Below are 18,548 nucleotides of genomic sequence, written 5' to 3'. Positions count from 1 at the left end.
AGATTTTCATAGAAACTCTCCTGATATTGCATGGCATCCATAATCATTCTCACAGTCCACAGGATCAAAAATGTACCACTGCACTGCACCATACTGAGGTTAAGGGCCTGTTGCCCAATCATGTGTCCATGTGTCCCAGCCCACCTCTGGTGTGGAATGTGGTATAATAAAACTGTTTAAAAAATTTTAATAGACCTTGAGTCAGATAATGGCTACCTTTTTTACTTCTGTGTTCTGTAACCTTTCTCATGCTGATGAATGACTGTGGGTGTCTGACTTGTGTATAACCTCATGTTTATACACCAAACAGGAAGTCATGAGAAACCACTTAGGTTTCAGATGCAAGATACCACTTAAAGCCATTTATCCATGTCTTTTTGCAGTAAATGTAGATCACACTGTGCAGTATGTTAGATATGATTTGATATGTTTGATTTATTTCCTTTATTTCAGAACTCAACTTGTTCCAAAGTAATAAAAGGATGTCAGTCTTGATAAATTCACAAGCTTGAGTTACGTAATATTAATTTGGGGGAAAGGCAGCGCCTGCACTCTTCCAACATACAGTTTAATTACACATTTATGCACATTTATTCTGTTTGTATTATTTATACTATTTATATGAGTTGAAGATTCCCTTCTCAGTATGCTTGCTATTTCACTCCTTGCTTTTATAGGAGTGCTTTGTTTTAGGTGTGGTCTGTACTTGCCAGTCCAGTTGAAACTAGTACAGCAAGAACATAAACCCAGCCTTCTGAGGGGGTCCTGTTCTTCAGATGTTTGCCTGTTTAGTAGGGTTTTGGGGCACTGGATTCTGGGTAATAGTAGCACACATGCACCAGCAGAGAGTCAATGAAGCACTAAAGGTTATTATAGTTCATAAAATGTGATCTAAATTATTATTGCCCAACACATCATGACCCCTTTTCCCTGAGCGAGGTTAATAAATAACTTTTATTCATCTCTCCACTTTAAAGAGTACATCCACCCTCAATATCTGCTTGTCCCCCGCCCTCTAAGCACATTTGAAAAAATCTGTTTTGGGGCTGATAAAAGTGTAATTTATCAACTAGTGACAGGACCCACAGCACAAAGACTGATAGAATGATAGGCTAGTAGGTGTATCTCACATCATACCTCTGTGTTCACAGGCAATACAGGCCACTTTGTTTCGCTTTCATTCAGTTCCTCTATTGCTCATACCTCCTGCCTGCTTTCCACTTCCACACAGGTCAATGTTTCAGAAACGGGAAGAGGGGTTAATAGAACTGTTGAAACAGTCTGAGAACTTCCAATAAACATGGCTCTTTAGAGATCCTAGTAGAAGGTAAATAGGATACTTTTTGTGGAATAACCCACAGACCCCAGTTCTAGAAAACATGGACAAAAAAAATGAATGATCCTTGGAAATTTTGCAGATGTCTTTTAGGGACTGTTAACCTCTAAAACCTTAGGGCCTCCCATGTTAGTTTCACTGCCAGATAAACCCGATAAACACTCGGCCTGTGCGGTTTTGTCTACTTTGTCAGTTTCAGGTTTCAATCTGAGCAGTACCATTTAAACCTTATCAGGTTGGATCTCAAACTCGTGTGTATGGGTCAGGTGCTTTTAGTCCATTATTTTCTTATAGCAAGCAGTGACTAGACGTTTGCTGAAGATGGGAAAACAATAGAAACCTTTAGTGTAGGAATTTAGCGTCAATTAACTTGTTGTTTCATTGCGCATTAAGAGACGGGTGGAGTTTGCGGTGGAGTCGCTGTGATTGTAGTGGGCTGGCCTAGATAAAAATCAAAGACTAAGCGTTTTATTGCCAGTTCAGCCCTCCCAACATGACAAGGTGTGTGAGAGACTGTGAACGAGAAAGCTAGATTTGTGTAAATCATGTATACAGACTCTGCCTGCAGTATGGTCACAATCAGGCCCAATACAAACAGTTCACTCATATAATACAGAATGAAAATGGTGTGGAAATACTTCACAAAGGTGGATATTAAATGGCTTACTAGGTTCTATGTAGTCAATAAATATTTTCTAAAATTCCTGATTTGTACAAGAACAGTTTGCAAAACGACATATTTACTTATGTTCACCAAACTGTAAAGTTGGTAGAGCAGCTAGTCCGTCAGACTATTTTTCTGGTGACGACTTAAGCAGATTTACCAGCTTAACCGGTTTGCTTACTAGCATAATGTAAGTTTTCGCTTGGACAACCAGCAAATACTGGTCTCGAGCTGGCTTTTCAGTAGCGTCCTCTACCCCACCTTAGTCACCCCAAAGTGTATGTGTGGGAAACTTTTATTATTATTATTATTATTATTGCTATTATTATTATTATTTACCTTTATTATTTCCCCTGCTGAAAATTAAATAATTGTTAATATGTTTTTATTTTTATCTAAAACATAAAGCATTTTTAAATTTAAAGTGTTGAATTGCGCATTGCCTGCGTTACTGGAGCGCACCCATGATGTCCTCAGAGTGCCCTCTGCCCCGCCCCCCCGTCAGAAGGGTGTCAGGGTTTCCTGATGTGGAGCTCTTCAGCTGTGTTGGTGAAACTTTATCTGTCCAGCTGCTCCGGCCATGTAAGTAGCTACCAAATCCACACTGATAACCACGTCGTATCACTGTTCCTGTTCCTGGCAGCTCGTCCTTCACAGTTTATGTAGAAGATAACTTTCAGCGCGCCGTTATTTTCCTCAAACTGTCTTTTTTTCCAGCTCCGCTTCTGAACCTTTGGAGCTCAGGCTCTGGAGGAGAAGTTCTTCTCATGTAGCTAAAGCCACACTTTCCTTCAACGTCTTATTTGTCTCGGTGGAAGAGTTATACAGTCGAAGACTATCTCTCTTTATTTCTGTCGGAAGCTATCGCTACTTGCACACATCTCCTTTCCCCTACATAGTAGTTAGCTAAGGCCTGTAGCAATAGCTGCTGCCTGCGTAATGTATTGCGACCAGTATTACAGCCTCCGTGGGCGGTTTCCACTCTCAGGGCCTCCTTCATTTATCAACGCCTTAAGTTAGCCAGTTAGCTGGCAGGCTGCTCTGCTACACAACAGACCACCAGCTGTGTCCATGTGGATCTTATTTATTTTAAATTGAAGTTGCCCAGTAGAAATATTTCTACAGTACTCGTGTAAGAGTCACTACAGTAAATGCAGACAGGTATTATTGTTCACAGCACGAGTGTTGGGGGTTATACTAGGGCAGTGCTAGAAAGGAGAGCATATATAGGTAAATTACAGTATTATAAACTATATTACAGTATTAAATACTATGTAGCTAACTTTTCTGTAAATGACAAGGAAAAACGGGGGGGGGGGGTATTTCGAAGATTGGTGTGAAGAATTGTAAATACGTGGCTGATTCGCCCAACCTTTCCTGACATTTTGGCGTTTGTGTATTTACTTTAACGTAAGAGGCAAAGCTTAGAAGGGTGTGGTGGCTGTGGGCATTCCGTGTACATAGTTCACCTTCTAAGCTAGTCATAATGTTTGCGCCCCTCCTGCTTGACAGTATAGGTTTATGGCAGTGCTTTCAGTGTGCTACACTCAGTGACCGGAGGACTCCTTGATAAGAGGACAGTTTAGATGTGCCTCTCTATTCAAATACAGGGCCTCTGGTCTCTGTGGCTACATGCTAAATGCAAAGCACCCAGTAGCTGCCATGGTGTGTGTTTCTTCCAGGCTATTTTCTGATGCACTTGCTCTGATCAGAACAGCTTAAGGAAAACTAAACCACAGCTAAAAGCTAAACCCCTCTCCATCCATGGCGGTAGTATTGTAGGATAAATTTAACTTTGTAACTCATTTCATCAGGGCTGTATATTTATTTTGTTTATTTGTCAGATGACATGCAAGGCGGTATTCACAGTTGTATTATTTAAAAGATAAAGGTCACGTATTTGTCACTGTACAGCGAAATGTGTCCTCCGCATTTAACCCATCTGGTAGTGAACACACACTCACACACACACATGTGTTAGGGGCAGTGAGTAGAGCAGAGAGGGTAAAGGGCCTTGCTCAAGGGCCCAACAGTGGCAGCTTGCCGAGCCCGGGAATCGAACCCACAACCCTGTTATCGATATCCCGGCGCTCTAACCGCTGAGCCGCCACTGCCTAAGTCTGAAGGAAAGGTTAGGGGCCTGGCCATATTTCTGTGTATACATCTAATGTAGCAGGTGTTTTGCTGCTTAGAATCTGTTTAGGGGAGCTGGAGCAGCTTGTGCAAAGGTGCGCTTATCATTATCTGCTAGTTTTTATGGGCCTCTGCATAGTAAAGTATACTGTCTGGTTGCTATAGGCTACTGCACTTTGGTGTGTCTGAGGATACAGGTCTCCTTGTTGAGAGAAGCTGACATCTTTTGGACCTCAGTTAAACCATGGTTTGTCCTATATTTCTGTTATTACATTTGCAGTGCAACAATTATAAAAATAAGCGGTGTCATGAAAAGAGGAAAAGGAGAGTGCATCTAGCATCTAGTGTGCTGTAGCTGGTCTTGGAAATGGTTGTTTGCATGGTTTGTTCCCAAAGCGCACTCTTAATAGCATAACTCTACAGGAAATGCTAAATCAGTCCCAAGGCCGGAAAATGTACTCTGGCTTTTGAAGCTAAACCCTTGTTCAGCGACATTTGTCAGTGTTTTCTAAGGTTGCAACAACTTCCAAATAATTGCAGAAAAGGCTAAACAGTGTTTTCGTTACATCTTCAGTCTGTTCTGAGAGGCTCTCATATTATATATACAGTTTGTCATTTCTCATTTACTTACATTTATGTTGTCACATGGTGGCATGGCAGGCATTGTATACAGATTTTGAGTTTTGTGTATAAGAAAATAAAACCCTTAGGCTTAGGATTGTATATAATTTAGCCAAGTATATTTGTGTGTCTGTATGTATGTATGTATGCATATATTAGTGTTGCACCGATATTAGTTATTACCATTAAACAGACATTTAATTTTAACATTTAAGAAAGTTTACATTAGACCTTTTTTGTTTTGTTGTTTTTTTTTTTTTTTGTTTGTTTTTTTTTTGTTCTTGTTTAAAGGGCCACACATTAAAAATTGGTACATTTAAAACATAGAGACAAGTACTGGAATGTGAAACTGCTGTAGAAGCACGTTCTGTCTAAACTGTCTTTTTTTTTTTTTTTTCACTGCTCTGAAATGTGAATTTAAACAGCAGTTAAAAAAGCTGTTAGGAAGACTCTGCTTCCCTACTTGCACATGTTTATTGAGGCAATTTTTCTTTTTCATAGCTGAAACCTTTCAAATGTGCAGTTACTCAAACAGTAAATGTTGTTCTTTCAAGCGTATTATATTTAATTTGGGATAAGATATAAAAAGTACAACCTATATAAAGTGGAACACTATAAATAACAGGATTTAAAGCCATTTATTAAGTATTTGAGTCAGAGTTGGTATTGCTATCGGTACTCTGTATCTGAAAGAAAAAAGTGGGAAATCGGTGCATGCCGAGAGATGCATAATGATATATAATATTAATGTGTGTGTATATATAGTTTAGATACAGTATTTCAGGATGTTTAGAATGACCCTATATATTATGTAGCTTCTAATATTTCACTGTTTTGATTGCAGAGTAAGCGATGAGTTATCCTGGTTATCCTCCACAGCCTGGTTACCCTCCTCAGGGTGGGGGTTACCCTCCTCAGGGTGGGGGTTACCCTCCACAGGCCGGAGGTTACCCTCCACAGGCCGGAGGTTACCCTCCAGCAGCAGGGGGTTATCCTCCTCAGGCCGGTGGATACCCACCTCAGGCAGGTGGGTATCCTCCACAGCCTGGTGCTTATCCTCCACAGCCGGGTGCCTATCCTCCACAGCCTGGGGCCTACCCAGGCCAGCCCGGTGCTTATCCATCCATTCCTACAGGTATGTCATTTGAACAGTGACGCTACATTTTAACAGTGACGCTGTTTGTAGTCTGGTAGGCATGGTAACGCTTAACGGAATTCCAGGGCGGAGCTTGGAAACACCACGGCATGAATGGAAACTCCTGTCCGCAGACGCCTGACTGTGAGAGTTTGTTGTTTGTTGGTTGTTGGCAGACCTTATTCTCTCTCATTAGTGACACGAGGTCCTCTGCTGAATAGCCCTGTGTGCTCAGAACGTGTGCTGGAGATCATATGGATTATATTAAGCTTTTGTGTGTCTCAAAACAGCCTCTGCTGGCAAGCAGCATTAACATTGCTGCCTGATGTTTCAGAGTTTCCTAATGTGGGTGTGTCCACTGTTGGCTTGTGTGACATGTCTACGTCCAAAGGCAGTGTAAAGGCTTTTTTTCATTAAAGGAGTTGGTGACAGTGCTGGACGTACACTTTTCTTTATTTTGAGTGTGTTTTATTTTACTATAATTTACTTTAAGTGTAATTTTTTTTAAATGTAGTCTTTTAAATGTTTTATTATTATATATATTTTTTAAATAAATAAAAAATGATCCATTGCCTTTTATTTAAATTTTAGTTCATATACATGTCATTTTATATATTTAAAATCACATCTATTCCCAGTAGATGTCATGTTATTGTGGGAAATGAATAGAGGTCACCACCACAGTGTCATTAAGGTAAAAGCAGTGTTTCTATGGTTGTGGTTATGAGGTCTAGGTACCGGCAGATTATTTTTCCATAGCAGAAGTAGGTGTCAGGTGTCATGTTAACTAAATTTAGTAAGTAAGTAGTTAAATGCGGAACTGTGATGGAGAATAATAACTTATACTGTAAGTATGATTTTTACCTTTTTATTACTATTTCCCTCAATAGTCTAGTTAACACAGATTTGCATTTTCACTGGAAATGTTACATATGAACAGCGTATGCTACTAATTTGTGTATGTATTTGTTCAACTTGAAGATATACAGCTATCAAATAGCATTGTTAATGAAATGAAAATGACAAACTGAATGCTTATTGTTAGTGCTATAAATAATGACTAACAAACTTACCATTTAGACAGGAGACACAATATTTCATAAGATGTTGATCATAATATGTCACAATATAGGCCTATAGTACAGGGAAAGAGTTTTGCAGAATCTAAAGTATATTACACTGTATTTTTTTGTATCTTTTGAAACAAGCTGTCCTCCTCCTACTTAAATAGTTTAATTATCATGGGGTTTTAGATTTTAACTTAAGAGGTAATTGACATTAAGAACTGGCTGCATTTCCTTAGACAGAAAGAATCCTTTAAAACTGTAGTTCACCTAACCATTGTTTATTTCTTTGTTTTGTTTTTGTATATTTGTAGGTGGCTGGGGTGCTCCTATTGCTCCTGGAATGCCTGGAATCGGGCTCGATAATTTGTCCAATCCTGGGTTCAATCCAGGCAACCCTCCAGCAATGGTAAGTGTTATTACTTGTACAGGTGAAATGAAGTAGAGCTACACACCGCTTCATATTTTGTTGGGGTAAATGTATTGAGTAATTGTATTTGAAAACAATATTGAAACGGAAGACCTTTACTTGATTACAGTTCCAAGAGGAACAAGAGAAGAAAAAAAAAACTTAAAGACTATGTATGAATCATGTTATTGTGTAAAGATTAGTATTTACCAAATACTCAATTACATACTTTTTTTATTTCCATTTAATTGTAGGCATAATGATATGTATTATAAAAAATAAATATTTCTGATATTGACAGAGTTTTGATATTTTATACTTTAGTGGCTAACACACTTTATATAAATGAAACTACGTTTAAAATGTTGAATGTAAGGTTTTTTGTTTGTTTGTTTTTTTTTGTTTTTGTTTTTTTTTAAAATAAGCTTCTGTTTAGTTCAGCTTCATGTCTTTGAGGTAACATCCTATATATACACCGATCATCCAACATTTAAAACCACAGACAATATAGTGAATAACATTAATCAACCTGTCATGGGGTATGTAGATAGATCAGTTGACCAGAGTGACCAGTCAATTTTTGGAGTTTGTGTTGAAAGTTGATCAATTGAAAGGATGTGAGCAACTTTGACGAGTCAAGTTATGACTGGGTCATTTGTTTACTCATGTGCAGTGGAGGCTAGCTCATCTAGTGTGGTCGGACTTATTGTAGCACAAAATGCTGAAACAGTTAATGCTGGCGATGTATCTTGCACTCCATGCCTCAGTGGGTCTGAGCTGTTTTGGTGGCACACAAAGTTTATTCACGCAATGTTTATAAACGCTTTGGCCAAATGTTTCATTTTGCTTGTTTTCGGTCAAAACATTTTATTTGGGTGCATCCCTAATACTTATATGTATTAACAAGAGACTAACATGTACGTGGTACATTCTCTTGGTAATAGAACCTTGTTAATGTATTTGGTTGATATTTTCAAACCTGTAACCCACACCCTAATCAGCAACCCTCTCACCTGTCTCTTCAGCCAGGGCCTGGCATGCCTCAGATGCCAGGGTCAGGCTACCCAGGAGGCCCAGCTCCAGGCCAGCCAATGCCAGGCTACCCACAAGCCCCATCGCCCAATCCACCCATGCAAAGCTACCCACAAGGCCCTGCACCTACTCCGTCTATGCCTGCCTACCCAAATACACCCTCTCCAAATCCATCCACGCCTGCATATGGAGGAGGGTACGGAGGCGGTGCTCCTGTAGTTCCTGCTGTTAATGTAAGTGTCTTGTCTTATATTCTTAAAATAAAGCTTTTTTGAGCATCTAAAGGAAAAATACAGTTTTAAAGTGTAAAAATGTGAGGAGATGTGTAGAGAACCTTAATACCCAAGTGTGTGCAGTTGTACCGAGAATATACAGTACATAGTACTCTATTGACAAACGATTTATAAACTAAATATAGAACTTAACATATACACACAGTCATACCAGAATAATGTGACCACCTCTGGTTCACAGTACTTTGTCCGTATAGTGTATATATGTGGTCCATTTCAAATCAAACTACTTTGAATGACCCTGTTCACATCTTAACTTAAAACTTTAAACTTTAATCTTTTCTTTATTTGACTCTATTCTACATCCTACCCCTGAACAGAGATATAAAGATGTATCTCTTATTGCTTTTGCACTGCCTTTCTACATTTAGCGTGGATTCAGAGGAACAATTCAAGATTTTCCTGGAGCTGATCCATTAAAAGATGTAGAAGTTCTTCGGAAGGCCATGAAGGGCTTTGGTAAATATTTTATTGTATATCTGCTTTTTTTTTCTTCTTTTTATTTATTTGTTTTATTTAACTCTCAGCCTGTTGCAACATAAATGTCTATTGTAGGTCTTGTTTTTTATCCTGGACTGAGGTTAGTTTGTGGTGTACCCTGTTTTTCTGTTTCTTCGCAGTGTGGTCTTTCTGGTAATTCCCAACCGAGTATGAAATTTCCACAGGAAATTGGCAACTTCTTAATTTTCTGAGTTCAGTTTCTGTTTCTTATGTGGTAGTTGACTTTCAGTCTGACATGTTTCAACAGGCACTGATGAGCAGGCTATAATTAATCTGCTTGGAAGTCGTTCCAACAGACAACGTGTACCTCTCCTGGTTACATTTAAGACTGCCTATGGAAAGGTAATACTGGAAAAGATTACCTTTAGTAATTACAAAGTGTATAATTGCCTCTTTTTCTTTCCCCACATACTCATACTTTTCCCCTCTGCTTTAAACATTAAAAAAATAGTAGCATAGAGAAACATTGTTATTTTTTTTATACAGTGCTGGTCATTCACATATTATTTCATATGTATCTAGGATTTGGTTAAGGATTTGAAGTCTGAGCTTTCTGGGAACTTTGAGAAGCTGGTGCTGGCCATGTTGAAGACTCCTGCTCAGTTTGATGCATCTGAGCTTAGAGAAGCCATTAAGGTTTGTAAATATTTTCATATCTTAAGCATATTCTCATAGTCATCGTTGATCGTGTCTGTGAGAAGTAAAATGTTATTTAACATGTTGATTTGGTGCTGAACAGGGAGCTGGGACTGACGAGGCCTGCCTGATCGAGATCCTGTCCTCTCGCTCCAACGCAGAGATCAGAGAAATCAATCAAGTCTACAAAGCTGGTTTGTTCTGCTACCATTGTCACACCCAGCAATTACAGATATGAATTTCCTTACAGGTTCTCTGGCATTTAATGTATGATGTATTTATTGTTGGAGACTTTAAATAATTTCAGAGGTTCTTTGTTTTAACAGAGTACAAAAAGACACTGGAGGAGGCCATCAGTGGAGACACCTCAGGGCACTTCCGCAGACTGCTGGTCTCTCTTTCTCAGGTATGGTGTGGAATGCTTTTTTGGGTCACTGAATGGAATAATTACACAAAAGAAATGGCTGTGCACCGAAAACTTGCAAGACTGAGTCAACATTATAGAAAATATAGAAATCATACTAGGGCTGGGCAAAATGATGATATTTTATTGCATTGTGATAAATTGTGTTATTGTGATAGACAATATGCCTTTCTAAGCATTTTGAAGATATCGTTAGTGCTTAATAAACATAATCATCTGCAGGTTTCATTACAAACAGTGTAATCAGACTGGTTTAATAAGACGAAGAGCAGCAGATGTAGAATACAATCACTGTATTCAGTATGGGAGAGTATCTGAATAGTAGTGTTCAAAAATCTGTTGCTACTGATGTTTTTAGTCTGTGATTACATGTATTGTGAGAAATATCGTGTATCATGAAAATACAGTATTTTTATCATATCACCCAGCCCTAAATCATACACCATCATACAACATCCACGTTTTGGGCTACTTTAGAAAAGTATATTTAAGGCCTTCTGTCTAAGCAGTAAGCTTTTATGTGTTCAGAGCACATATAAATAAACATTTATGCAATAAATGAGTCTTTTAATTCTAGCCTTGTACTTGAGGCAGTGCAGCATTTGTGCATCCATCACTGCTTCAGTTAATCAATACTGTTCAGTTGATCAATACTTCATTATGTTAAATCAGGTGAGCTGGAGGTGAAATAACAAATGGCTTGAGCTGCATCAAAACAAAGAAAAACACTTGTGCTCTTGTAGTCTTAAAAGCTATCAGCATTCTTGTTACTTGCATTTATGTTTATGTAATTATTGTAATGTTAATAGCAAATTCTATAAGTTTATATCAAATGTTTACAACTGTAGTTATAAAAAAAAATCCTCCAGGCTGTTTTAAAAATAACACATTTATGTTTTACTTGCTTGTAGAATTTACATTACATTGACATTGACACTACAGTGTTATTTTGTTTCTTTTGTCTCTAAGGGTAATCGTGATGAGAGAGAGACTGTGGATATATCATTAGCCAAACAAGATGCTCAGGTAATGAATGACTTCAGCATTTTTTTCTTGCGTCTATTTAATTTGTTTATTTGTCCTGCAGACAGTCATTACACATACATACTGTGTTCTGCTTTAGGCCCTCTATCAGGCAGGGGAAAATAAACTGGGCACCGATGAGTCCAGGTTCAACGCCATCCTGTGTGCTCGAAGCAAAGCTCACCTTAGAGCAGGTATTTCATTCAATGTGAAAATGTGTATATAAAGATAACCTATGTTATTATTATTTTTTTTTTTAAAGGCATTCTAAATGTGTTTATGTAGAGATGCATTAGTATTTCAAGTACCAAATACAGTCTCACTACTGTAAACAAATTCCTTATTTGATTGTTATATAGCAAAACTCTTGAGAAAGTGTCACTCGATACCTTAAGAAATGCTGCATTAGCCAATAATGTAATTTGCTATTCCGTTCCTCACTAGATTCAGAGACTCATTATTCAAAAAAATCGCAGTCAGTTTTGGAAGTGACCAGGTGGATGCTAGTCTTATTCAAACCACTGTTTTAGTGGAAGTTGTGGTTTTTTTTATTGATGCTCACACATGGTCTTATTTTCAATTAGAAAATCTAAAACATAAGTTCACATCCTCTACAGAGGACACATTCTAAAGCATACTTAATGTTTATATTCTGCTTAAAAAAACAAAACACCATCAATAAGTATTAATAAAAAAAAATAAAAAAAAAACTTTTCCCATAAATGTAGATAATAAATTGAATTTGAATTGGGCTCTGAAATGTGAAGAAAATGTTTACATACATGTTGCAGTTGGTGTGTTCACTAATTTACCTAGCTTACTAATTTACCATTAACTTTTACCAGGTATTTCCAAACTAAAGACCTTTAACGTTTGCCAATTTTCCCATGCTAGTTATTTGCATTTTATACTCATTATTATTTCACACCAAATGTGATTTGTCAGATAGTGAATATGCAAGAAAATATTTTTTGCCCTATGCCCTAATTTTAGAATTTTTCGCCTGGCGACACAATCTCTCCCCACTGATCGAAGCCCTCTTTATGGCGTTGGTATGGTAACAGCCAGCTGTAACTACTGACAACTAGAACTTGAACTCACTGTGTATCCTCACCTTTTTGAACTAGATCTGTTCAAAACAGTTCAAACCTGCATCAAAGCTGCGTGTAGAAGCTCTCCTGAAGTTTAATCTGTGAAATAGCTCTTTGTTCTTTGACTTGCAAAAAGCAGTGCACAGTGTTTTCTTTGCGAGATCACATCCCAAATCACTCCCTCTCTCTCATGCAGTGCAGTTTGTTGGTGATGATTGTGTTGTTTTTAAGTAGTGGTGTGTGAGATTTTTTTTGTTTGTTTGTTTCATCATTTGGTGTTAATTTTATATTTAATCATTTGCATTGTTATGTCATGTTCAGTGTATAATGGCCTTAAGACTGTATGGTTTTGTTGTTGTTGTTTTTTTTCTATCAAACCTTTAAAACCACAAGTAGGAAGTAATTAGCAACCGGAACCCAAGTTCTTTAAAATGTTTTGTTATGGGAAGAGTTGTGGCTATTTTTATCATAAGAACTAGAAGTGCCTCAGAGAACCTGATTTACAACTTCTGATGGGCTTGTTAGTATTTCCAAATGTTAGGGGGTAGAGCAGACATCTTATATATATTTGAAAGTAGTGAAAAACCTTCATTAAAAACCTTCAGTCTTTAGATCTTTAAAAGGTTCTTCAGACTCACACATTGCGTCATATTGGACCGTTGTTATCAGCAACTAGTTGTGTTTTTACTTGAAGACATAGTTGTAGCAGCAGTGTGAGCTGAGGACAGTATTTATTGGTACCACTAATGTTTTAATTATGTGTTTCTATGGACAGTGTTCAATGAGTACCAGCACATGTGTGGCAGAGACATTGAGAAAAGCATTGAGAGGGAGATGTCTGGGGATCTGGAGAGTGGCATGCTGGCAGTTGGTAAGTGCTGTTATCTGTGCCCAGTTGTTGTTGTTTTTTTTGTTTTTCTTTGTTTGTCATAGTTTGATTCCCTGCCTAAGACCTACAGGAAATGTTTGTCCATTAGCTGTATATCCTATTTTGGCAATATAATAATATACTGTGTTAATCTATTCATAATTTTGAAAATTGTCATTTTGGTGTATAATGTAAACATGGCATGATTGTATTAGAATTGTATAATCTATTTTACGCTCTTATATACAGATTGCCTACATATAGTGTCATCCCATATCACCAAAAGCATTTTTACCATATAACTAGCCCACATAATATTATTATTATTATTATTATTATTATTTTTATTAAGTGTCCCCTGTAAAAAAAAAGTCCCTTCACGTCTTTTGAAGGTACACAATTTGCTTTAACCACTTTGTGTTTCTCAAAATGCCCTCTATCCTGCTGTCCTCTCTCAGGGTAATGTGCTAAATATTTACCTATGCACTGAGTTGATCAACACAATGAAACACATCCACATTGTCACACATTGCTGTGCTTTCTGACCCTCTTCCTGTGTGTGTAGTGCATGATGATTTTAAGTGTTATGCTTTGTGTGTCTCTTGTAGGTTAGCTCACATTTATAGTGCTATAGTGTCTTCATATACTCTCCTTGTTATTTTCTGTGAATGTATTATTGCCCATGTCTGGACCTTTTTAGTAGTAGATTCTGATTTTCAAATGTTTTAGTAAACAAGGCTGTAGACACATTCTGTGTGTTTCCTATAGCAGTGAATTATACTGTATGTCCAAAAGTGTAGACACCTGCTTGTGCAACGATTCTTCAGAAATCGAGCTTAATAATAAGGTGTTTATCCCTAGCTTTGGTGCATTAAGGCTTTAGTTGGAGTGAAGTTTTTGATCCAGACCTGAAGTTCCACTTCCCCACAGCCCAATGCTGGGGTCTCTATACCTCTTTGACTGACGCTTTGCATTGGGCATGGTGACCTTAGGCTGATGCGCACCTGCAGAGCATCCTATTCTATTAGAAATAGTTCATCTGTAGATATTAAAGTAGAAAAATGTACTCCTTTTGAACGGGTGTCTGGATACTTTTGGATGTATTGTTTGCTGTGTAGTGATTGAACACTGTTTCATTGGCTACAACTGAAACGATTGTTAAATGGCATTGGGTTCTGATTTCGCATAGATAGAGGGCTTTTACTTTGGGAATAGATGCATGCGTCAAATCTAAAAATGTTTTCTTGTCTGCAGTGAAGTGCATTAAGGACACGCCAACCTACTTTGCTGAGAGACTCTACAAAGCCATGAAGGTGAGATGCATCGCTCCAGGGCTGTTAGACTTTTAGTCGTGAAGCAGTCTCACTTTATTCCACTTGTTAAATAATTGCAACTTTTGGACTATGTCATGCATATATTTCAGTTAGCACCATTCAATTATGTTTTACCTTTGTGTGTGCAGGGACTGGGTACTAAAGACCGTACTCTGGTCCGCATTATGGTGTCTCGCTCTGAGGTGGACATGCTGGACATCCGCCAGGCATACGTGAAGAAGTATGGGAAGTCTCTCTACACAGACATTTCTGTGAGTAACCTTTTCCACTCTTGCTCCCTCCTTCTCCATCACCATTTCTTTTTAGCGACACCCAAGGAACGCATGAAGCATCAATTTGAGAAATTACCATGTTTTTTTTCAGGATAGGGTTGGGCGGTATAACAGTAATTCTGTATACCATTGTATTAAAAATATGACTCCAAATGAGGAATATTATGTCATGTCTGATGTGTCAAATTTCTGTTTTGTGCTGTGGGAGCTCACTGATTGGTGAGGTCACACTCTGAAATCTGTGTGATTTGAGTCTCAGTTAGCTGGAACACAGTCGTTGCTGTGGTGTTTAGCCCGCTAGCTGACTTATCTATGCCTAGCTAGCTGGCTATGAGTTTAAACACAGCATAACATATTTTCCTTTCTGTTACTCCCAACACAAATCACCCAACTTTGCTCTCTCATACACAAGTTTTTATCGTCACTACGCATGTGAGTTAATCAGTTGCTGCACTCAGCTGTCTGATGTCCGGTGTATTTTTAGCTAGTGAGCTTATAGCTTTAGCTAAGAATGTGCTACAGAACCAGCACCTTGGGGGGGACTTTGTATTTCATTGTTTTTTGGTTTAAAACTAACACAGGATGTGGTTATATGGAAGCCTCATAAACGTAGAACCATCTGCATTACATGCACAGCTTTCGCTATTCCCCTGTGCCCTCTGTAATACTGTATAATGCAGTAATATTTTGAGATGGACCGTGGATGAAGTGGATACCGCTCAACCCTACTTCAGGATGTGCAGTATAAAGTAATTCTGAATATCTGTGTTTATGGTTCAGTATGAGACTGTAGCTCTTTGTACAATTTTTATTGTTCTTATTTTTATTATTCTAAACCAGACTCATTTATCATATGTTTATTTTGAAATTAGTGTTTTGACTGAGCTGTAAGTGAGCATTGCATTTTAATTGTTAATGTTCTTTGGGTTTGTATAGGGAGACACTTCAGGGGATTACAAGAAATTGCTGTTGAAGCTCTGTGGTGGAAGCGATTAAGATGGTGTGGCACAGCGAAGAGGATAAAGTGCCATGTTGTGTTTATACAAATCATATCTATTGTCTATGCACTCCACTGCAGTTGCATGCTGTTGCCATAATTTGTATAACTGCACTTTTTGCCAAAGCCATGTATGAATTTATACGCTGTCTTTTATACAAATCTTTATTTTAAAGGGAATAGCTTATATATATTTTTTTCTTAAACTGGGTCATTTGTAATGAATGAATAGCCTTAAGAAATAGAATGATGAAAAAAAACACTGGCGTTAAAACGGCCATGTATTTTTGTGGAAAAGAAAAGAGAAGTATATTTACGTATGTAATGTTTTAGGTTTTGTTTTTTTAGACAATGAATAAGTAATGGAATATGAAATGAATTGCTTTTGTTATATTCCCATCTATTAATCTAGTTAGAGCTCCAGTCAGGAATTGCTGAAATAGAAATAATGATGAAAACCAGCCACTGCAAACAGCAAGATGGTAAAGTTACACATTAATGTGTATAGCATTACAGTAACAACAGAGTAATCACCCGTAACAATGTGTTGCAGGGGTTTCTGGTTGTTCTAATGTTCTGTCAAAACGTTTCCACATCATTTTGTTTACATTTGTGTTATGTTATACAGAACTTCAAACGCCAACCTGCTGGGGATGAATGAATAGTAACTAAATGTAAATAAATACATTTAGAAATCCAATCAGGTAACTTAAGAGACTTAATTGTATTATTTGCTTGCTTTTGTTTGTATTCCATAATGTTGCAAAAAATAAAGCATGTTTTAAAAAAATAAATTGCCTGAGCACATCTTGAACACCCGCCCCCCTTTGCAACATTCTGTGTTTACCTTGGGAGCGTGGTAGAGTGTGACCTCAAAACATCCTTCAAATAATGAGTCCCCGCTGACTCAGCCATGACTTGCACGCCGCTTTCTGCTTCAGGCCTCAGGGTAGTGTTACTGTACTGTAATAACGTGTGAGACTTCATACTGAGCTAGGAATTTAGATCAGACTGAGTGATGGGCCATCAGGAGATCAGACTGATGCTGAAGCACATTGCCCTCATTCAGTAGAAGCATAGAGTAACTGTTTTGTTAAGCTACCAGTAGAGTGCAGTGTCACTCTGTTGTAATGCCATAGCATTGCAACAAGGCTAATGGGGACACCAGAGATGTGTGCTAAAGCAAAAATGACCATAAATGGGGCAGCAGTGGCTGTTCTGCACGTCAGATGGAACTGCATAGGGAAAGTGTTACTGGTGTTACTGGTTAACAACATTTTATTCTGTCTGCAGGTTCCTAAACGGCTCCATGTGTTACATTTACTGTATTTCTCCCTTATAAATATTTAAAGCACACGCATCAGATATGTAGGATTAGGGCAGACTCTTCAGAGGCTTACAAATCCTCTTCAGGAATTGAGCGGAGGCTTTGTACTACGAGCAATTACACTGAATCTATGCACTGGGTGATCTGAAAACTAAACATCTTCCCTTATGTACTGATCATCTCTGTTTAAGCTTGTAATCTGTGATTGGGTTTTAAGCTATTGCCCTTAAGGTGGTACTACGCTTCACTGACTATTCAGCACCACATTTATGGTATTTCTGCAAAGCTCGGTTGATTTGTAATATGTAAAATGCAAAATATCAAATCAGATGTAGTGCATTCAGTTCAGTTGCAATAGTGTGTCTATTATAAGCTAGTCAGGCTCAGCCTTATCATGCTGTCTCTGTGAACAAGATGTAGCACAGAATACGGAGCAGGGCATTCTACAGCTCTTGTGGTGCACCCCCACTGTACTCTGATGTTCTGTGTGTGTGTGTGTGTGTGTGTGTGTGTGTGTGTGTGTACAGTAATGTGGTCTGTAATTGGTAGTTGTTAATTATAGCCTGACATGAAACTCAATGCGACGGTGACTATTCCTTGACAACGTGCTATTTCTGCTTCCACACACAGAACATCCTCCTTTAAAAACAACTAATTTGCAGACTCATAAAATTTGAGGGAAGGGTTCTGGTTTACTCCAAAGTGATGATTTTCTTACCCAGACTACGTGTCAGCTGTGCTTCTACCTGGATGCTTTAGTGGGCTTTGGCAATCTACACAACTTTTTAAGCTTGGCTCATAGCAGGATTTGCTTCAGTTAGAAGATATGCTTGTTTGAGGTCTCTGACCTGTGACTTGTGAGGCATTTTTTTTATTGTCTGAGCTGAATTTACAGTGGTATTTTGTTTTAAAACGAGGGTAAAACCAATGGTCAAATGGCAAGAAATTAGCATAAAATCAGTGAACAAACTGTAAAAACATTGGTCAAACTGTAAAAATAAGTGCAACACCAGAGTCAAAATGTTCAAAAGGTGTAAACGCATTAGTAAAGCTGCAAAACACTGTATAAATCTAGTGACCAAACTGTAAACATGTGGGTAAAGCCAATGATAAAAAACAGAGATAAAAACCAGTGGCCAAGCTGTAAAAAAACGGATAAAACCAGTGGCCAAGCTGTAAAATACAGGGATAAAACCAGTGGCCAATCTGTAAAAAACAGGAATAAAACCAGTGGCCAAGCTGTAAAAAACAGATAAAACCAGTGGCCAAGCTGTAAAATACAGGGATAAAACCAGTGGCCAAGCTGTAAAATACAGGGATAAAACCAGTGGCCAAGCTGTAACATACAGGGATAAAACCAGTGGCCAAGCTGTAACATACAGGGATAA

At 38.1% G+C, this 18,548-nt stretch overlaps 1 protein-coding gene across 1 annotated transcript; it reads left to right on the top strand.

Annotated features, from left to right (window-relative positions):
- The first annotated feature begins 2,490 nt into the window (after positions 1-2,490).
- On the top strand, positions 2,491-16,627 carry anxa11a (annexin A11a). Its single transcript, XM_072677912.1, has 15 exons — positions 2,491-2,582; positions 5,599-5,889; positions 7,268-7,362; positions 8,388-8,627; positions 9,059-9,146; positions 9,436-9,530; positions 9,711-9,824; positions 9,928-10,018; positions 10,151-10,230; positions 11,218-11,274; positions 11,372-11,465; positions 13,138-13,233; positions 14,485-14,543; positions 14,693-14,815; positions 15,773-16,627. The coding sequence occupies exons 2-15, from the start codon at positions 5,607-5,609 to the stop codon at positions 15,830-15,832; spliced, it is 1,575 nt and encodes a 524-aa protein (XP_072534013.1). The 5' UTR covers positions 2,491-2,582; positions 5,599-5,606; the 3' UTR covers positions 15,833-16,627.
- The last annotated feature ends 1,921 nt before the right edge of the window (positions 16,628-18,548 follow it).

This window comes from Salminus brasiliensis, chromosome 4, assembly GCF_030463535.1.
Source record: "Salminus brasiliensis chromosome 4, fSalBra1.hap2, whole genome shotgun sequence".
NCBI lineage: Eukaryota > Metazoa > Chordata > Actinopteri > Characiformes > Bryconidae > Salminus > Salminus brasiliensis.
This window is presented reverse-complemented; position numbering and strand designations above follow the sequence as displayed.